Below are 22,256 nucleotides of genomic sequence, written 5' to 3' on the forward strand. Positions count from 1 at the left end.
ACTATTGAGATGAGGAGAGGAAGCTACTAGACTATTGGGATGGAGGAGATGAGGAGAGGAAGCTACTATACTATTGAGATGAAGGAGAGGAGATGAGGAGAGGAAGCTACTAGACTATTGAGATGAAGGAGAGGAAGCTACTAACTATGGAGATGAGGAGAGGAAGCTACTAGACTATTGAGATGAAGGACAGGAGATGAGGAGAGGAAGCTACTAGACTATTGAGATGAGGAGAGGAAGCTACTAGACTATTGAGATGAAGGAGAGGAGATGAGGAGAGGAAGCTACTAGACTATGGAGCTGAGGAGAGGAAGCTACTAGACTATGGAGATGAGGAGAGGAAGCTACTAGACTGTTGAGATGAGGAGAGGAAGCTACTAGACTATTGAGATGAGGAGAGGAAGCTACAAGACTATTGAGATGAGAGGAACCTACTTCAGACTATTGAGATGATGAGGAGAGGAAGCTACTAGACTATTGAGATGAAAGAGAGGAGATGAGGAGAAGAAGCTACTAGACTATTAAGATGAAGGAGAGGAGATGAGGAGAGGAAGCTACTAGACTATTGAGATGAGGAGATGAGGAGAGGAAGCTACTAGACTATTGAGATGAGGAAAGGAGATGAGAGGAAGCTACTAGACTATTGAGATGAAAGAGAGGAGATGAGGAGAGGAAGCTACTAGACTATGGAGATGAGATGAGGAGAGGAAGCTACTAGACTATGGAGATGAGGAGAGGAAGCTACTAGACTATTGAGATGAAGGAGAGGAGATGAGGAGAGGAAGCCACTAGACTATTGAGATGAAGGAGATGAGGAGAGGAAGCCACTAGACTATTGAGATGAAGGAGAGGAGGAGAGGAAGCTACTAGACTATTGAGATGAGGAGAGTAAGCTACTAGACTATTGAGATGAAGTAGAGGAGATGAGGAGATGAAGCTACTAGACTATGGAGATGAGGAGAGGAAGCTACTAGACTATGGAGATGAGGAGAGGAAGCTACTAGACTATTGAGATGAGGAGAGGAAGCTACGAGACTATTGAGATGAGGAGAGGAAGCTACTAGACTATTGATATGAGGAGAGGAAGCTACTAGACTATGGAGATGAGGAGAGGAAGCTACTAGACTATTGAGATGAAGGAGAGGAGATGAGGAGAGGAAGCTACTAACTATGGAGATGAGGAGAGGAAGCTACTAGACTATGGAGATTAGGAGAGGAAGCTACTAGACTATTGAGATGAAGGACAGGAGATGAGGAGAGGAAGCTACTAGACTATTGAGATGAGGAGATGAGGAGAGGAAGCTACTAGACTATTGTAATGAAGGAGAGGAGATGAGGAGAGGAAGCTACTAGACTATTGAGATGAGGAGAGGAGATGAGGAGAGGAAGCTAATAGACTATTGAGATGAAGGAGAGGAGATGAGGAGAGGAAGCTACTAGACTATTGAGATGAGGAGAGGAAGCTACTAGACTATTGAGATGAGGAGAGGAAGCTACTAGACTATTGAGATGAGGAGAGGAAGCTACTAGACTATTGAGATGAGGAGAGGCAGCTACTAGACTATTGAGATGAGGAGAGGAAGCTACTAGACTATTGGGATGGAGGAGATGAGGAGAGGAAGCTACTATACTATTGAGATGAAGGAGAGGAGGAGAGGAAGCTACTAGACTATTGAGATGAAGGAGAGGAGATGAGGAGAGGAAGCTACTAACTATGGAGATGAGGAGAGGAATCTACTAGACTATGGAGATGAGGAGAGGAAGCTACTAGACTATTGAGATGAAGGACAGGAGATGAGGAGAGGAAGCTACTAGACTATTGAGATGAGGAGAGGAAGCTACCAGACTATTGAGATGAGGAGAGGAAGCTACTAGACTATTGAGATGAAAGAGAGGAGATGAGGAGAGGAAGCTACTAGACTATTGAGATGAGGAGATGAGGAGAGGAAGCTACTAGACTATTGTGATGAAGGAGAGGAGATGAGGAGAGGAATCTACTAGACTATTGAGATGAGGAGAGGAAGCTACTAGTCTATTGAGATGAAGGACAGGAGATGAGGAGAGGAAGCTACTAGACTATTGAGATGAGAGGAACCTACTTCAGACTATTGAGATGAGGAGATGAGGAGAGGAAGCTACTAGACTATTGTAATGAAGGAGAGGAGATGAGGAGAGGAAGCTACTAGACTATTGAGATGAGGAGAGGAGATGAGGAGAGGAAGCTAATAGACTATTGCGATGAAGGAGAGGAGATGAGGAGAGGAAGCTAATAGACTATTGAGATGAAGGAGAGGAGATGAGGAGAGGAAGCTACTAGACTATTGAGATGAGGAGAGGAAGCTACTAGACTATTGAGATGAGGAGAGGAAGCTACTAGACTATGGAGATGAGATGAGGAGAGGAAGCTACTAGACTATTCAGATGAAGGAGAGGAGATAAGGAAAGGAAGCTAATAGACTATTGAGATGAAGGAGAGGAGATGAGGAGAGGAAGCTACTAGACTATTGAGATGAGGAGAGGAAGCTACTAGACTATTGAGATGAGGAGAGGAGATGAGGAGAGGAAGCTACTAGACTATTGAGATGAAGGAGAGGAGATGAGGAGAGGAAGCTACTAGACTATGGAGATGAGGAGAGGAAGCTACTAGACTATGGAGATGAGGAGAGGAAGCTACTAGACTATGGAGATGAGGAGAGGAAGCTACTAGACTATTGAGATGAGGAGAAGAAGCTACTAGACTATTGAGATGAGGAGAGGAAGCTACGAGACTATTGAGATGAGGAGAGGAAGCTACTAGACTATTGATATGAGGAGAGGAAGCTACTAGACTATGGAGATGAGGAGAGGAAGCTACTAGACTATTGAGATGTTGGAGAGGAGATGAGAGGAAGCTACTATACTATTGAGATGAGGAGAGGAAGCTACTATACTATTGAGATGAGGAGAGGAAGCTACTAGACTATTGAGATGAGGAGAGGAAGCTACTAGACTATTGAGATGAGGAGAGGAAGCTACTAGACTATTGAGATGAGGAGAGGAATCTACTAGACTATTGAGATGAGGAGAGGAAGCTACTAGACTATTGGGATGGAGGAGATGAGGAGAGGAAGCTACTATACTATTGAGATGAAGGAGAGGAGATGAGGAGAGGAAGCTACTAGACTATTGAGATGAAGGAGAGGAGATGAGGAGAGGAAGCTACTAACTATGGAGATGAGGAGAGGAAGCTACTAGACTATGGAGATGAGGAGAGGAAGCTACTAGACTATTGAGATGAAGGACAGGAGATGAGGAGAGGAAGCTACTAAACTATTGAGATGAGGAGAGGAAGCTACTAGACTATTGAGATGAGGAGAGGAAGCTACTAGACTATTGAGATGAGGAGAGGGAGCTACTAGACTATTGAGATGGGGAGAGGAAGCTACTAGACTATTGAGATGAGGAGAGGGAGCTACTAGACTATTGAGATGGGGAGAGGAAGCTACTAGACTATTGAGATGAGGAGAGGAAGCTACTAGACTATTGAGATGGGGAGAGGAAGCTACTAGACTATTGAGATGAGGAGAGGAAGCTACCAGACTATTGAGATGAGGAGAGGAAGCTACTGGACTATTGAGATGAGAGGAACCTACTTCAGACTATTGAGAAGAGGAGAGGAAGCTACTAGACTATTGAGATGAAAGAGAGAAGATGAGGAGAAGAAGCTACTAGACTATTAAGATGAAGGACAGGAGATGAGGAGAGGAAGCTACTTGACTATTGAGATGAGGAGAGGAAGCTACTAGACTATTGTGATGAAGGAGAGGAGATGAGGAGAGGAAGCTACTAGACTATTGAGATGAGGAGAGGAAGCTACTAGACTATTGAGATGAAGGAGAGGAGATGAGAGGAAGCTACTATACTATTGAGATGAGGAGAGGAAGCTACTAGACTATTGAGATGAGGAGAGGAAGCTACTAGACTATTGAGATGAGGAGAGGAAGCTACTAGACTATTGAGATGAGGAGAGGAAGCTACTAGACTATTGAGATGAGGAGAGGAATCTACTAGACTATTGAGATGAGGAGAGGAAGCTACTAGACTATTGGGATGGAGGAGATGAGGAGAGGAAGCTACTATACTATTGAGATGAAGGAGAGGAGATGAGGAGAGGAAGCTACTAGACTATTGAGATGAAGGAGAGGAAGCTACTAACTATGGAGATGAGGAGAGGAAGCTACTAGACTATTGAGATGAAGGACAGGAGATGAGGAGAGGAAGCTACTAGACTATTGAGATGAGGAGAGGAAGCTACTAGACTATTGAGATGAAGGAGAGGAGATGAGGAGAGGAAGCTACTAGACTATTGAGATGAAGGAGAGGAGATGAGGAGAGGAAGCTACTAGACTATGGAGATGAGGAGAGGAAGCTACTAGACTGTTGAGATGAGGAGAGGAAGCTACTAGACTATTGAGATGAGGAGAGGAAGCTACAAGACTATTGAGATGAGAGGAACCTACTTCAGACTATTGAGATGATGAGGAGAGGAAGCTACTAGACTATTGAGATGAAAGAGAGGAGATGAGGAGAAGAAGCTACTAGACTATTAAGATGAAGGAGAGGAGATGAGGAGAGGAAGCTACTAGACTATTGAGATGAGGAGATGAGGAGAGGAAGCTACTAGACTATTGAGATGAGGAAAGGAGATGAGAGGAAGCTACTAGACTATTGAGATGAAAGAGAGGAGATGAGGAGAGGAAGCTACTAGACTATGGAGATGAGATGAGGAGAGGAAGCTACTAGACTATGGAGATGAGATGAGGAGAGGAAGCTACTAGACTATGGAGATGAGATGAGGAGAGGAAGCTACGAGACTATTGAGATGAGGAGAGGAAGCTACAAGACTATTGAGATGAGGAGAGGAAGCTACTAGACTATTGAGATGTGGAGAGGAAGCTACTAGACTATTGAGATGAGGAGAGGAAGCTACTAGACTATCGAGATGGAGATGAGGAGAGGAAGCTACTAGACTATTGAGATGAAAGAGAGGAGATGAGGAGAAGAAGCTACTAGACTATTAAGATGAAGGAGAGGAGATGAGGAGAGGAAGCTACTTGACTATTGAGATAAGGAGATGAGGAGAGGAAGCTACTAGACTATTGAGATGAGGAGAGGAAGCTACTAGACTATTGAGATGAGGAAAGGAGATGAGGAGAGGAAGCTACTAGACTATTGAGATGAAAGAGAGGAGATGAGGAGAGGAAGCTACTAGACTATGGAGATGAGATGAGGAGAGGAAGCTACTAGACTATTGCGATGAAGGAGAGGAGATGAGGAGAGGAAGCTAATAGACTATTGAGATGAAGGAGAGGAGATGAGGAGAGGAAGCTACTAGACTATTGAGATGAGGAGAGGAAGCTACGAGACTATTGAGATGAGGAGAGGAAGCTACTAGACTATTGAGATGAGGAGAGGAAGCTACTAGACTATTGAGATGAAAGAGAGGAGATGAGGAGAGGAAGCTACTAGACTATGGAGATGAGATGAGGAGAGGAAGCTACTAGACTATTGCGATGAAGGAGAGGAGATGAGGAGAGGAAGCTAATAGACTATTGAGATGAAGGAGAGGAGATGAGGAGAGGAAGCTACTAGACTATTGAGATGAGGAGAGGAAGCTACGAGACTATTGAGATGAGGAGAGGAAGCTACTAGACTATTGAGATGAGGAGAGGAAGCTACTAGACTATTGAGATGAGGAGAGGAAGCTACTAGACTATTGAGATGAGGAGAGGAAGCTACTAGACTATTGAGATGAGGAGAGGAAGCTACTAGACTATTGAGGAGATGAGGAGAGGAAGCTACTAGACCATTGAGATGCACCCATCCTGGACACACACATCAAAATATATTTCTAAGTTACTTGCCTAAGTCTTGACAGGACATTGGATTAAGTCAGCTCTACCAGCTAATACAAAGCTTCATTTTCACCAATATATCATTAATAATAATAGTTAATAATAATAATAATAATAATAATAGTCCTTCATTTGGCCCTCAGCATATAACCTGGCGAAAGAGCAACGGTTGAACTTTGGCGACGACATTCCCAGTGCCCTCCGGATAGCCAAGAAGAAGCGCTGGAACAGCATCGAGGAGAAACGCATTAACCAGGAGAACGAGCTGCACGCCTATCTCACCAAACTCATCCTGGCAGAGAAGGAGAGGTGAGAGATTCTTTCTGTGCTCACCTATAGTTTGTTTCTGGCTGTGTGTTCTATATGTGTTGCGTATCAGTGGACGGCTCACAATAACGGCTGGCGAGGAGTCTAATGGAATGGTATCCAGCACGTGTTTGATACCATTCCCATCACGCCATTCCAGCCATTATTATGAGCCGTCCTCCCCTCTGCAGCCTCCACTGTTGTGCGTGTCTGTATATAATGTGTGAGCTGTGCTAAGGTTTCCCCCTAGTAGGACAATAGAGGCTCATCTGAATCTGAATCCAGCCACATGGTGGGAACACTGTAGGGGTTGGGAGGGGGATTTACAGAACATGAATTCACTTTGCGAATCAGAGAATAGCCATTTTTGATTTGGTTTAGTTTTTCCACAACACTCAAGTTGAAATGAAACAGCCATAAATGTGTTGCGCAATCAATTCCCATTAGTCAGCCTTGTTGGTACGTCTCTTACAGTTGGGGGCATTAATATAATAATAATATATGCCATTTGGCAGACGCTTTCAACCAAAGCAGGCATATACTTTTCATGCCCGGTGGTCCCAGGAATCAAACCCACTCTCCTGATGTTGCAAGCACCATGCTCTAGATGACTGTTAATTAACTGTGTGCTTGGCGTCACCCTGGGAGAGTTTTAAATTTTTTAATTACATGTTTGTTTTTTTTCACCAACTATGGTTGGTGTGTAAAACCAGTTAGTCCATCCATTTATAGGCCTACAACCCATACTATCCATTTATATTGCAATAAGATAAGCCTTCATTGGTGGAAGTTACTGAAGTAATCCATACTATCCATTTATATTGCAATAAGATAAGCCTTCATTGGTGGAAGTTACTGAAGTAATCCATACTATCCATTTATATTGCAATAAGATAAGCCTTCATTGGTGGAAGTTACTGAAGTAATCCATACTATCCATTTATATTGCAATAAGATAAGCCTTCATTGGTGGAAGTTACTGAAGTAATCCATACTATCCATTTATATTGCAATAAGATAAGCCTTCATTGGTGGAAGTTACTGAAGTAATCCATACTATCCATTTATATTGCAATAAGATAAGCCTTGGTTGGTTGAAGTTAGCAGAGTGATTTGGATGACTGGTCCTATCCTCAGGGAACTGGATGACAGCAGAGAGGAACAAGATGCCAAGTCGGAGGAATGCAGAAGCCGACACGACCTCACTAAGTTCCACTCCAAACACGTGAGTCCTAAAACAAGTGTACCAACATCCAGCTAACGTCCAAAGACGCAGGGTATAAACACATATCAATGGGAAAATAAGGACTTACCCACATTCTGTTTAGAATGCTCTCGTAGCCTAGGTTACTAGAAATGGTTAAACAACAAAAGGGTTTTCATCAGCTAAACCAAAGACATGTTAACACAACCTTACTAATCAAGATCTGTTTTTTTTTACCTCATAAGGAATGCAACAGAACAGGGGTGTTATGCTCCCAAAAACTCTTAGGGGGCACAAAGTATGTGAGGATGGCAGGGGGTGGTCAGGGGGGTTAAGAGAATTTAGCATTTATGCTATGTCAAATTATTATTTTTTGCAAAGATAAGCATGACTATTGAGCTGTCTGTATCCTCCTGACTGGTGGTAGAATAAAATATATAAATATGCTTCTCTGCATCTCTGCTAAAATCTGGGTAAAAGATTGAGAGGAACATGAATGTTATTCAGTACATTTAGTTATTGCTTTTCTAGTCTACCAAACTTACCAGCAGGCATGCTAGCTAAGATAGTTAGACAAGCTAGCTACTCTAACTTGATTGATAGCCTGAAATGTCTTGTTGGTAGCTAGTTATGAGGTAGGTGGCTAGTAGTGTGTGTATACAGTTGAAGTCGGAAGTTTACATATACACCTTAGCTAAATACATTTAAACTCAGTTTTTCACAATTCCTGACATTTTAATCCTAGTAAAAATTCCCTGTCTTGGGTATGTTAGGATCACCACTTTATTTTAAGAATGTGAAATGTCAGAATAATAGTAGAGAGAGTGATTTATTTAAGCTTTTATTTATTTTGGTAGCATTGCCTTTAAATTGTTTAACTTGGGTCAAATGTTTCGGGTAGCCTTCCACAAGCTTCCCACAATAAGTTGGGTGAATTTTGGCCCATTCCTCCTGACAGAGCTGGTGTAACTGAGTCAGGTTTGTAGGCCTCCTTGCTCGCACACGCTTTTTCAGTTCTTTCAGTTCTGCCCACGATGGCCACTCCAATACCTTGACTTTGTTGTCCTTAAGCCATTTTGCCACAACTTTGGCTGTATGCTTGGGGTCATTGTCCATTTGGAAGAGCCATTTGCGACCAAGCTTTAACTTCCTGACTGATGTCTTCAGATGTAGCTTCAATATATCCACATAATGTTCCTCCCTCATGATGCTATCTATTTTGTGAAGTGCACCAGTCCCTCCTGCAGCAAAGCATCCCCACAACATGATGTTGCCACCCCCATGCTTCAAGGTTGGGATGGTGTTCTTCGGCTTGCAAGCCTCCCCCTTTTTCCTCCAAACATAACGATGGTCATTATGGTCAAACAGTTCTATTTTTGTTTCATCAGACCAGAGGACATGTCTCCAAAAAGTACAATATTTGTCCCCATGTGCAGTTGCAAACCATAGTCTGGCTTTTTTATGTCAGTTTTGGAGCAGTGGCTTCTTCCTTGCTGAGCGGTCTTTCAGGTTATGTCGATATAGGGCTCGTTTTACTGTGGATATAGATACTTTTGTACCCGTTTCCTCCAGCATCTTCACAAGGTCCTTTGCTGTTGTTCAGGATTGATTTGCACTTTTCGCACACCAAAGTACATTCATCTCTACGAGACAGAACGCATCTCCTTCCTGAGCGGTATGACGGCTGCGTGGTGTTTATACTTGCGTACTATTGTTTGTACAGATGAACGTGGTACCTTCCGGTGTTTGGAAATTGCTCCCAAGGATGAACCCGACTTGTGGAGGTCTACAATCTTTTTTCTGAGGTCTTGGCTGATTTCTTTTGATTTTCCCATGATGTCAAGCAAAGAGGCACTGAGTTTGAAGGTAGGCCTTGAAATACATCCACAGGTACACCTCCAATTGACTCAAATGATGTCAATTGGCCTATCAGAAGCTTATAAAGCCATGACATCATTTTCCGGAATTTTCCAAGCTGATTAAAGGCACAGTCAATTTAGTGTATGTAAACTTCTGAGCCACTGGAATTGTGATACAGTGAATAAGTGAAATAATCTGTGAACAATTGTTGGAAAAAGTACTTGTGTCATGCACAAAGTAGATGTCCTAACCGACTTGCCAAAACTATAGTTTGTTAACAAGACATTTGTGGAGTGGTTGAAAAAAACAGTTTTAATGACTTCAACATAAGTGTAAGTAACCTTCCGACTTCAACTGTATATAAAAAGAAAAAAAATGTTTTCCTTTTATTTTATTTTTTTACCCAACAAATCTGAGTGGGCATGATGCCTCTGTGTCCCTTATGGGCATGATGCCTCTGTGTCCCTTATGGGCATGATGCCTCTGTGTCCCTTATGGGCATGATGCCTCTGTGTCCCTTATGGGCATGATGCCTCTGTGTCCCTTATGGGCATGATGCCTCTGCAACAGAACATGTTTTAAACCTGTTTAAATCGTGTTTGGCCTAACTCTAGCTTATTGCATGTATGTGTGTCTTTCGGAGGAGTTGGGATAAAGTGGAAGTCAAATTTTGGTTGGACCTTGTGTACAATTGATGAATAAAGTGATCTTAATTTAGGTGTCACATTTCTCTACAGGACAAGCACCTGTCAGACATGGAGGAGCTCTTCTCTCAGCTGGATGAGAAGAGGAAGGTGAGTGCTCTACTGGCTCCTGCTGGATACAGGATCAGGGGGAGAATCTCTGTTGCATTTCCTTGATTCTTCCTGTCCCCTTTCCTCGCCTCCTTCTCAAAACCCATTGGATGAGAAGGTCAGAGGTCCCTCCCCTCTAACTTTCCCATCCAATGGTTTTTGAGAAGGAGGCGAGGAAAGATATTCTCCCGTGCTCTGTTTGCTCCTGTCCCCTACACCCTTGGCACTCATGCACTCTGAGTAATAGGGAGATATAAATACAAGTTTCATCTTGTCTTCTGATTGGCTGGGTGAAAATGATTCCAAATTGCTTCCACCTGTCCAATCCTCTCAGATCTACAGGAGCGGCTAGTCTGCTTTTTTAGTAGGGGCTAGGGGTTTGGAACGCAGAACCAGCTCATACATAATCAATGGTTTGTGTTTGATGGCTATCACCCTGGCCATACTAGAAACAACTCTATTCCTAAACCCTTAAACAATCTTAACCCCTTCATTAATAACAAATACCAGGTCAGAATGTACAAGACACTAAAATATGTAACTACAGTATACATCTGTTCTATCATGGCTATTTAGTGATAACCTCTGTTTAACAGAAAAGGGAGATCCCAGACTACCTGTGTGGAAAGATCAGCTTTGAGTTGATGAGGGAGCCCTGCATTACACCCAGTGGGATCACTTATGACCGCAAAGACATCGAGGAGCACCTACAGGTAAGGATTAGTCTCATCAAACCTGACCCTAGGCAACAGCAGTGACTGGGTCAGGTTTGAAAGATGGGCTCTTATGGCATCCTCGATGAGGTGGAGAAAAGAATTCCGGGGTGGGTCCTCTTCAGACAGACAACTCTCCCAACAAATCAGAGGCAGACATGCCAGAACGTCATGATTTGAAACCAAAACCTTTGCTGTGGTTTTAGTGAAAGTAGTTGATGCAAACTAGCCACATGTGAAATGTACTCATTAAAAATAACCTCTGTGATCTCCATCTAGCCAAGCTACTATTTAGTATTGTATTCAAGCTGATCAGGTAGTGACGTAGGCAGTGAAGTAGTTATTCTATGCCAAACTGACGTTCTGTTACGTACATATGTGTTAAACTGGAACAATTGTGGGAGGCAACCCGGATGTCTAGAGAGACTAGGTAAGGATAGGCAGGAGTACTCCAAATTGAACCTCCAAAATACTCTTTAGACCCACAAATAAATCACTGACCATGTAAAAGAATAGTTCCACATAATTTCTGTGTTCAATATTATGAAGTATTAAGCAGGGGTAACAGTAAGGTGGTATGGTCCGGTACGGCGTCCCGGCAAAATAAATAGTGGGGGTACGTTGTACCGGTAAAACATGACCCTATCACAATAATTAAAACATAATGTCAAGAAAAATGTATGCTATTACACCACTATCTATCATTACCGCATGTCAGAGACATGAAACATGAAAACGGCTCCAAAATGCGATGTGGTTGGATGAAAACAGACATTTTGCCAAAGTGGAGATGAGTGGCCGACACCGAGACACGCATAAATTCTGTCCTAATGACAATCACCCAATGTCAGACTTTCTGGTGTTTTATGTAACAGATGCTTCTTTCCATTCAAATCAAATTTTATTTATATAGCCCTTCTGATATCTCAAAGTGCTGTACAGAAACCCAGCCTAAAACCCCAAACCGCAAGCAATGCAGGTGTAGAAGCATGGTGGCTATGAAAAACTTTCACCACTGTTTGGAGGCTGGAATTGAAATGGACTGTGAGTGAATGAACGCAGGCTGGTAGCCTATTGGTAAAGCAGCCCTTTTGAAGTGATTGCTTGACAATCAGATGAAAACATCATAATTGTTTGTGTTTATGCCACAATAAAAGGTCATACATGTTAAATGACAAATCTTTACGACTAGGCCCACAGAGATGCTATTGAATTAAAAGGGATTCAAATTAAATGTTATTTGTCACATGTGCCGAATACAACAGATGTAGACCTTACTGTGAAATGCTTACTTACAGGCCCTTAACCAACAGTGCAGTTAAGAAAATACCCCCCAATTTTTTTTTTTTTAAGTAAGAGATAAGAATACCAAATAATTAAAGAGCAGCAGTAAAATAACAGTAGTGGGGCTATATACAGGGGGTACCGGTACAGAGTCAATGTGGGGGGGTACTGGTTAGTTGAGGTAATATGTACATGTAGTAGAGTTATTAAAGTGATGGTACATAGATAGTAACAGAGAGTAGCAGCAGCGTAGAAGACGGGAGAGGTGTAATTCTCTGAGGCCCATACATTCTGTTGGTCAGGAGGTCCTGTACCAGGAAGAAATGAAATGTACTTTCAGCCCTGGTATTAAGGTGTTATGTCACCCATATGATCCCAACTGTCTTTGTTCTTATGTTTGCAGCGAGTGGGCCATTTTGACCCTGTGACACGCAGCCCTCTGACTCAAGACCAGCTGATCCCTAATCTGGCCATGAAAGAGGTCATCGATGCTTTCATCATGGAGAATGGATGGGTGGAGGACTACTGAACAAAGGAGGGAGGGAGGGAGAGAGGGGGAGTAGGAATCATTCAAAAAGAAGAACCAGACATAAAAAGACGACAACAAACCAAACAAGTATGATCTGCACTTTAAAGCTGAGACTACACCACAGACTGACATACCTTCACTAGGACTGAGACTACACCACAGACTGATACACCTTCACTAGGACTGACACTACACCACAGACTGACATACCTTCACTAGGACTGAGACTACACCACAGACTGACATACCTTCACTAGGACTGAGACTACACCACAGACTGACATACCTTCACTAGGACTGAGACTACACCACAGACTGATACACCTTCACTAGGACTGACACTACACCACAGACTGACATACCTTCACTAGGACTGAGACTACACCACAGACTGACATACCTTCACTAGGACTGAGACTACACCACAGACTGACATACCTTCACTAGGACTGAGACTACACCACAGACTGACATACCTTCACTAGGACTGAGACTACACCACAGACTGACATACCTTCACTAGGACTGAGACTACACCAGACTGACATACCTTCACTAGGACTGAGACTACACCACAGACTGACATACCTTCACTAGGACTGAGACTACACCACAGACTGACATACCTTCACTAGGACTGAGACAAGACCACAGACTGACATACCTTCACTAGGACTGAGACTAGACCACAGACTGACACACCTTCACTAGGACTGAGACTAGACCACAGACTGACATACCTTCACTAGGACTGAGACTACACCACAGACTGACACACCTTCACTAGGACTGAGACAAGACCACAGACTGACACACCTTCACTAGGACTGAGACTAGACCACAGACTGACACCCCTTCACTAGGACTGAGACTAGACCACAGACTGACACACCTTCACTAGGACTGAGACTAGACCACAGACTGACATACTTTCACTAGGATTGAGACTAGACCACAGACTGACATACCTTCACTAGGACTGAGACTAGACCACAGACTGACATACCTTCACTAGGACTGAGACTAGACCACAGACTGACATACCTTCACTAGGACTGAGACTAGACCACAGACTGACATACTTTCACTAGGACTGAGACTAGACCACAGACTGACATACCTTCACTAGGATTGAGACTAGACCACAGACTGACATACCTTCACTAGGACTGAGACTAGACCACAGACTGACATACCTTCACTAGGACTGAGACTAGACCACAGACTGACATACCTTCACTAGGATTGAGACTAGACCACAGACTGACACACCTTCACTAGGATTGAGACTAGACCACAGACTGACACACCTTCACTAGGACTGAGACTAGACCACAGACTGACACACCTTCACTAGGACTGAGACTAGACCACGGACTGAGACTAGACCACAGACTGATACACCTTCACTAGGACTGAGACTAGACCACAGACTGATACACCTTCACTAGGACTGAGACTAGACCACAGACTGATACACCTTCAGACTAGACCACAGACTGACATACCTTCACTAGGACTGAGACTAGACCACAGACTGATACACCTTCACTAGGACTGAGACTAGACCACAGACTGACACACCTTCACTAGGACTGCCATTAAATCTCCTGTTGATCTATACATCTCTCTCTCTCTGTTTCCATCATTGTCCTTTTCCCCCCATTTATTTTGTCTCTCAGCTGCTCATACTAGTCAGATCCAACAATTAGGACACGCTACCAAACATTGCACCGAATCAGAGCACATCATCCAACAACAGGACCCAATCAGAATATAGTACCCAACACCTTGGGCCAATCGCTTGAACGTTACACCCAGAACAACCAATCATATTGCAGACCCCTAAACCCAGCGGCCCAATCACATCCTAGACCTCGAGTCTAAAAGTGCAGCCATTGACCAATCAGGGCTAAATGTACTCTACTTGTGGTGATGCTCCACAACTTGTCTTCTATTTTAAATCTCCTTTTCTATGGGGAAGAGGACTGTCTGAGGCACCGCCATGTTTTCTCCACTCTCCATTGTAGTCCTCTTGAGTGGCCTGTAGATGGTCCAATGTAGTCCTCTTGAGTGATGGGCCAATTTTAAACCCAAGCTGATCTCTTACCACCACAATGCAGCACTTCTCTCTATCCTCTTGGAGGGCTGAAAAGACTGTATAAGCATGAGTTGTATAATATAGAACGAAACCCTAGCACTCATCTTCAGTGTTTTGCAGTATGTAGGGAAGCAATATGTGTAATCAATATGATGGAAGGGTCCAGGAAGAGCATTGAAGGCTTTGTGCAAAGGGTTGTTTTTTGACCAAGGACGTCTCTAATTTTGGCTAGCTGAGTTTCCACCATTTTGTTGCCACTCATCTGGCTCATACAGAGCTGAACGTTAATGAATGGGGAAGTGCGTAGCAGTAGGGGTTGGGGTCAATTCTATTTCAATTCGTCAATTAAGAAAGTAAACCCAATTCCAAATTTTCTTTGAAAAGATTGGTTTAAAATTGTGTGAGTCACAGGTGTGTTTTTGAAGGCTGTGTTTAATGGTAATGTGTTTTCTCTGGTTTACATGTTGCTGAATGTTTTCAGGTGGTGTCCTGTCTGTGCCTCAAGTGGCGCTTGAAGTAGAATATGGAAGTCAGTCATCTGATTGGCTTTGAGAAGGACTGTCTTTTAAGTATAACTTACTGCTCGTGGTCGCTCTTGTTTTAATGATTCCACGCTTAGAGCCTTAGTCCAATGGCTGCAAAGCATGGTTGGGGTCGATTTACATTTTTTCAATTCAGACGATTTTAGAATGCAAATTCATGAATTAAAATATCCTGATTTAAAAAAATGGGTCACTTTCAATTCCACCCCTCAACCCTGCTGCAAACAGATAATCAGTTTCCTCTTCTCGTCATTTCAGAAATCATACATTCCTCTCAGCCATACGACCCTGTTTGAGTTACCAACTGAAAATGATTGAATGTGAAATGAACCTGTATATTCCTACCCTCTGCTGGATATGAGGATGCAGTTATGTTGTGTTAGTCTGTCATGTGTACATGTAGGGTTGGGGACATACTCCGCTCCCCCTGATTCCTCCTAAGAGAGGGGTGGGAACAGTCAACTTTCTCTGGAGCCTCAGTGGGACTGTGAATGTTCTTTATTTCACTGTTATGTCTACAAGTGTTCCAATAAAGGCTACAACTTAGAGGCTGCAGTGTTTACATTGATAATCAACATACAAATGGTCATCTTCTTTTCAAGTACTTTATTTTTGAAATAAATGTCTAATATATTAGCTGCATTTGACCTAGTTGGCCCGGTACAATGGAACCGATGGGAAAAGTCCCAGAAGTGGAAACGGGCTGGAAAACCGGTGTGTGACTTCCAGGGAATACAGTCAGAACAAGCTACACTTATCTCCTATTGGTCAGTAGACGTTCCAATAGTCTGACAGCTTTGTTTCTTTGTCTCCGAACAGATGGACCACTGATCTACATAGTAGTTATGACGACAGAGCGGAAATACAGGCAGTTGTTGGTTGACAGGAGTGGTGTGGTGCCATTTCAGCTGACATGATACTTTTGAGAGTGCGTCCTTCCTGTTCCCCCTCACTAATCAGTAACCACTGTGTGTGTGATCTGAGGTGGGTTGAGAACTGCAAGAAATCTGTGATTACCTCAGAGGGGAAAAAAGAATGATGCATGTTTAAAGTATTCTAACAGGGCTTTGGTCCATGGGCAATGACCTTTAGTCTGTTGCAGGGTCAGGGGTCAGCCCAGGAAGGTGGATATGAAGACACTGGTGTCCAAATTGAGTGTGGCGTGCCACCAGCGGTCAGGGAAATACAGCACCTATCAGCAACACAAAAAGTCAGTGACATTATTAATACTAGATATTATCTTCTTGCTTTGCCTTAGTAAGGCAAAAAGACATAAGAAATCATCTAAACGCAGCCTATCATTCCAATTCAGTGAAAATGGCTCAAAAGTAATGTTTGTCTCAAACGTAGTGACCCCCATGGTTGTTAAGTGTTTAAAATGATATTCCATAGTTGAAAAAAATACAGCTCCTACTATCCCTATATGGTTAAATGCCTGAAAAGTCATGTTAGTGACCCATGGTTGAAATTCCTCCAACTGATGACTGATTGTTATCCCCATTCTATGTTGGAAAATGCATACAACATGATTTTAGCTCATGTTAGTGACCTGTGTAGATGGAGGGAAGGGTGACAGTTAAAGTATTCCGATAGTCAACCAGTCTGTCTATTCTATTATGGCTGCGTTGGCACAAGCAGACCAATTCTGATCTTTTGACCAATTATTGTTGAGCTGATCTGATTGGTCAAAAGACTAATTAGTGGGGGGAGGGAGAGATTTGAATTGGGCTGCCTGTGAACACAGCCTTAATGGTAGTTTTCTGACCTCTCCTGGCCGGATGGTGCACTCTATGGGCTTCTCCTCCTCAGGCAGGTAAGGGTATGTGTCTTTGACCCAGGACAGGGTGGTGTAGTTGGGGTGGAAATGGGGCGCCTTCTCCGGGGGGTACAGGAACCAGCGCTGTGGGGGTTGGAGAAAAAAAAAAGGAATCTCATACTGTTGTGTTTAACAGACGTGCATCAATTACAAGGTAGTGTAGCGTGTTAAGGCTAACAGCATCAATTACAAGGTAGTGTAGCGTGTTAAGGCTAACAGCATCAATTACAAGGTAGTGTAGCGTGTTAAGGCTAACAGCATCAATTACAAGGTAGTGTAGCGTGCTAAGGCTAAAGGCATCAATTACAAGGTAGTGTAGCGTGCTAAGGCTAACAGCCGGCAGGGCTGGCCCTGGATTCAGGCATACACCAGCCTACCTACTGGTGCTGGACCAATGTTAACATTAATCAGGTGTCGTTCGGGACGCTGGGACAGCTGCGGCCAGGCGTCGTTCGGGACGCTGGGACAGCTGCGGCCAGGCGTCGTTCGGGACGCTGGGTCAGCTGCGGCCAGGCGTCGTTCGGGACGCTGGGACAGCTGCGGCCAGGCGTCGTTCGGGACGCTGGGACAGCTGCGGCCAGGCGTCGTTCGGGACGCTGGGACAGCTGCGGCCAGGCGTCGTTCGGGACGCTGGGACAGCTGCGGCCAGGCGTCGTTCGGGACGCTGGGACAGCTGCGGCCAGGCGTCGTTCGGGACGCTGGGACAGCTGCGGCCAGGCGTCGTTCGGGACGCTGGGACAGCTGCGGCCAGGCGTCGTTCGGGACGCTGGGACAGCTTGGGCCAGGCGTCGTTCGGGACGCTGGGACAGCTTGGGCCAGGCGTCGTTCGGGACGCTGGGACAGCTGCGGCCAGGCGTCGTTCGGGACGCTGGGACAGCTGCGGCCAGGCGTCATTAGGGACGCTGGGACAGCTGTAACTAGGCGTCATTAGGGACGCTGGGACAGCTGTAACTAGGCGTCATTAGGGACGCTGGGACAGCTGTAACTAGGCGTCGTTAGGGACGCTGGGACAGCTGGGGCCAGGCGTCGTTCGGGACGCTGGGACAGCTGTAACTAGGCGTCGTTAGGGACGCTGGGACAGCTGTAACTAGGCGTCGTTAGGGACGCTGGGACAGCTGTAACTAGGCGTCGTTAGGGACGCTGGGACAGCTGTAACTAGGCGTCGTTAGGGACGCTGGGACAGCTGTAACTAGGCGTCATTAGGGACGCTGGGACAGCTGTAACTAGGCGTCATTAGGGACGCTGGGACAGCTGTAACTAGGCGTCATTAGGGACGCTGGGACAGCTGTAACTAGGCGTCATTAGGGACGCTGGGACAGCTGTAACTAGGCGTCATTAGGGACGCTGGGACAGCTGTAACTAGGCGTCATTAGGGACGCTGGGACAGCTGTAACTAGGCGTCATTAGGGACGCTGGGACAATTGTATATGAAACATGTTCCTTTTGTTTGTCGTTTCCCAATTATTCCTCTTTCTTCAAGGTCCTATTGTTGTTTTATTGATGTAAAGTGTGTTGTGACCCATGTGAAATGCACTTAAAATAAATCTGACTTGATTGTGAGATATTATTAGGAGACATGATCAAGCATAAAGGTGGACAATGATTTGATAGGCAGTTGTTCATGCGTTTACCTTCCTGCCATAGATGACCTCAGAGTAGCCAGGTCCATGCCAATGGAAGGGTACACCTGTTCCTGGGCCTGGTTGGGTGGGTGGATAGAAGGTAAGGTAAGCTTCACTATAGGATGACAGCCTGTTCTTTGCAGTCACCACGGTAACTGGCTGTATGTATCACACACTATTAAGATGTCCTCTTCACAGATGCATCAGTGTGCATGGAGGTTTGTTCAGCTCTCTGCCAACCTGCAGGTGGTAGTTAATGCATCGGAGTTTAGCCTCTTGCTTCGTACTCTGTCCCGTACAAGTCGCCCTGCTACTGATGGTAACGCCATATCGTTGAATCTACCCTGAACACCACTGCAGCTGTACGACATGATTCTGATATCCAACCCTTGACCCTGGTATAGTGTAATCCACAATATTAATAATAATAAATATTTTACACTACAAAACATTAGGAACTCCTGCTCTTTCCATGACAGACTGACCAGGTGAAAGCTATGATCCCTTATTGATGTCACTTGTTAAATCCACTTCAAATCTGTGTAGATGAAGGGAAGGAGACAGGTTTAAAGAAGGATTTTTAAGCCTTGAGACGTGGATTGTGTATGTGTGTCATTCAAAGGATATTTAAATGTATGGTAGGTGCCAGGCGCACCGGTTTGTGTCAAGAACTTTAACACTGCTGGGTTTGTCACGCTCAAGTTTCCAGTGTGTATCAAGAATGGTCCACCACTCACAGGACATCCAGCCAACTTGACACAACTGTGGGAGCTGTCCTAACTGAGCCATACAGGTCCACAGATCCACTGACCTGCGATCCCGAAGCTGTAGGCCCCCGTGGTGTGAGGCAGCATGTAGCGTGGTGCCTTGTAGTTCTCAAACAGAGAGTGCCACTCAGTGAAGTTGTTGTCCCCGAAGAAATACAGAGTGTCTGTCAAAGAGAGACCGGGTGAGATACAGAATGTCTGGCTGTGGGAACTTTTCATTGTTTCTGTTAATGCTTTGACTTTTCAGGGTGATCACATAGCATGTTGTATTATGTTACAGATCATGGTTTTCCTGTTGAGCTCCTGTTGAGTACAACGACAGTTAGGTGTTCCAGACACAACTCACCACTGCCCAGTGTGTCCAAAGACTGAGGCCTCAGCAGCAAGTCCACAAACTCCTCAAACCGGACATCCACTAAATGATAAGAGGCAAAGTAATGTACTACAAATAGAGAACACTGAATACCTTCTAGGATGACTACAGTGTGTGTGTGTGTGTACCTTTCCTGTAAGAGTAGGTGTTGGCAGTGCTGAGCCTCACCATCCTCTCTCCATACTGCTGCAGCAGGCTCGACTTGGAGCACAAGAACTGGAATTTCTGAAAACAAAACATTGATCAATTACGTTCACCAGAGCCCATTGCTAGACTGATATTAAGTGTGTTAGTAAGGCCTATGAGACAAGTTTATTTGTGTAATTGCTTTTTTTATTCACATGTACCGTATTGTCCGAGAAACCTTTAAGGATGACTGGTTTGGAGTAGGCATATCTAGGAATAAAACGAGGTGTGTTACACATACTGGTGCAAAACTTGATAGAAAAGAGGCGTTTCCAATGTATGGGTGCAGAACACACAGTGTAATGATTCACAGAGACTGCAAACACACCCAGGCTGAACACATGAAGTAGACTACAGTACGTACTGTTCGATAAACTGGCGATGTGATAACGAAGCTTTGTCCCAGATGTCAATGTTGCATGGACCCTCATCAGTCAAACTGTATTCTGAATTTGACGACCTGCATGCGAGGGGAAAAATACGCTTTTTGGGCTACGAATACTAGTATTATTGAATGAATGTAAGAGTTAGATATTGGTTAAAATCAGTGGGGGAAAAAATAAGAATAGAAGTAGTCGTAATTTAAAGATGGTCAAAGACGTAGCCTAAAATAAACACTCACCACCCTCCGTCATTCTCTGACACCAGTGCATCTAAAGCCGATCTCCAAAACAATAGGAGAAATACTTGTATTCCGAATGTATATTCCATATGGAAATAGCTTTACAGTGCTTCGCAAATACGCCTCATGCCCGTATACCTTTATGGAGTTACGTGTTTCTAATAGAAAGGGTTTTAAGATTGCTCCTGCCGGTTGTGCAAATGCCCATTGGCTATTGATTTCCTTCTTCCTGAAGTGTAGTGTTCATATAGACCAATCACATTTGACCAACGAGCTGTCTATGGAGGGATCCACAAGAAGTACAATTTGTTTTGTTTTTGACTAGATGGGATGCAGCTAATGTCAGAAGTGACTTTTCGTAGCAGGTTAGGTAATTAACGTACCAGGTAAGGATAATTAGGTTGAGGTTAGGAAAGGGGATAGGGTTAGCTAAAATTCTCCCTGACGCCACTGTAACGTGCACATTTTGACGTCACTTTGACATTAGCTGCCTTCTTTCTAGCCATGACCATTTGTATTGCACAAATTGAATACATTGCATACGGTACATTTCATTTGTATTTTTGTTTAAAAATTCAACTGATGAAAGTGCATACATTTTCACCACAACTCTTTCTAATTGTCATTCACAGACTTTGACACTATTTATTTTGGCAGAATTATATACTAAAATAGCCAGGTATAACGTTTGCTTGGTATAGTATATTTCTCATAGTATACCACAATTCACCTTTTGATGAATACATGTAAACTCAGCAAAAAAGAAACGTCCTCTCACTGTCAACTGCGTTTATTTACAGCAAACTTAACATGTGTAAATATTTGTAGCAAGATTCAACAACCGACATAAACGGAACAAGTTCCACAGACATGTGACTAACAGAAATGGAATAATGTGTGCCTGAACAAAGGGGGGTCAAAATCAAAACTAACAGTCAGTATCTGGTGTGGCCACCAGCTGCATTAAGTACTGCAGTGCATCTCCTCCTCATGGACTGCACCAGATTTGCCAGTTCTTGCTGTGAGATGTTACCCAACTATTCCACCAAGGCACCTGCAAGGTCCCGGACATTTCTGGGGGGAATGGCCCTAGCCCTCACCCTCCGATCCAACAGATCCCAGACGTGCTCAATGGGATTGGGATCCGGGCACTTCGTTGGCCATGGCAGAACACTGACATTCCTGTCTTGCAGGAAATCACACACAGAACGAGCAGTATGGCTGGTGGCATTATCATGCTGGAGGGTCATGTCAGGATGATCCTGCAGGAAGGGTACCACATGAGGGAGGAGGATGTCTTCCCTGTAACGCACAGCGTTGAGATTGCCTGCAGTAACAACAAGCTCAGTCCGATGATGCTGTGACACACCGCCCCAGACCATGACAGACCCTCCACCTTCAAATCGATCCCGCTCCAGAGTACAGGCCTCGGTGTAACGTTCATTCCTTCGACGATAACCGCGAATTCGACCATCACCCCTGGTGAGACTGCACTTTTTGCCAGTCCTGTCTGGTCCAGCAATGGTGGGTTTGTGCCCATTGGCGACGTTGTTGCCGGTGATGTCCGGTGAGGACCTACCTTACAACAGGCCTACAAGCCCTCAGTCCAGCCTCTCTCAGCCTATTGCGGACAGTCTGAGCAC

At 44.3% G+C, this 22,256-nt stretch overlaps 2 protein-coding genes across 3 annotated transcripts in view; one reads left to right on the plus strand and one right to left on the minus strand.

Annotated features, from left to right (window-relative positions):
- LOC106593034 (E3 ubiquitin-protein ligase CHIP) overlaps positions 1 to 15,773 on the plus strand; it is a 65,588-nt gene extending 49,815 nt beyond the window's left edge. For both annotated transcript variants that reach the window (XM_045715711.1, XM_045715710.1), the window contains exons 4-8: positions 6,038 to 6,203; positions 7,338 to 7,425; positions 10,002 to 10,058; positions 10,655 to 10,771; positions 12,459 to 15,773. In XM_045715711.1, coding sequence (XP_045571667.1) covers positions 6,038 to 6,203; positions 7,338 to 7,425; positions 10,002 to 10,058; positions 10,655 to 10,771; positions 12,459 to 12,584 — 554 coding nt within the window. In that variant the 3' untranslated portion in view covers positions 12,585 to 15,773. The remainder of the gene's footprint in view (positions 1 to 6,037; positions 6,204 to 7,337; positions 7,426 to 10,001; positions 10,059 to 10,654; positions 10,772 to 12,458) is intronic.
- A 45-nt stretch (positions 15,774 to 15,818) lies between these two features.
- Positions 15,819 to 20,872, minus strand: jmjd8 (jumonji domain containing 8). The gene is made up of 9 exons (XM_014194324.2): positions 20,614 to 20,872; positions 20,356 to 20,451; positions 20,153 to 20,201; positions 19,934 to 20,030; positions 19,779 to 19,847; positions 19,477 to 19,596; positions 18,675 to 18,742; positions 16,993 to 17,127; positions 15,819 to 16,419 (listed from the first exon to the last, which is right to left on the minus strand). The coding sequence occupies exons 1-9, from the start codon at positions 20,700 to 20,702 to the stop codon at positions 16,339 to 16,341; spliced, it is 804 nt and encodes a 267-aa protein (XP_014049799.1). The 5' UTR covers positions 20,703 to 20,872; the 3' UTR covers positions 15,819 to 16,338.
- Positions 20,873 to 22,256: the final 1,384 nt, after the last annotated feature.

Source organism: Salmo salar, chromosome ssa03 (assembly GCF_905237065.1).
Source record: "Salmo salar chromosome ssa03, Ssal_v3.1, whole genome shotgun sequence".
Taxonomy (NCBI): Eukaryota; Metazoa; Chordata; class Actinopteri; order Salmoniformes; family Salmonidae; genus Salmo; species Salmo salar.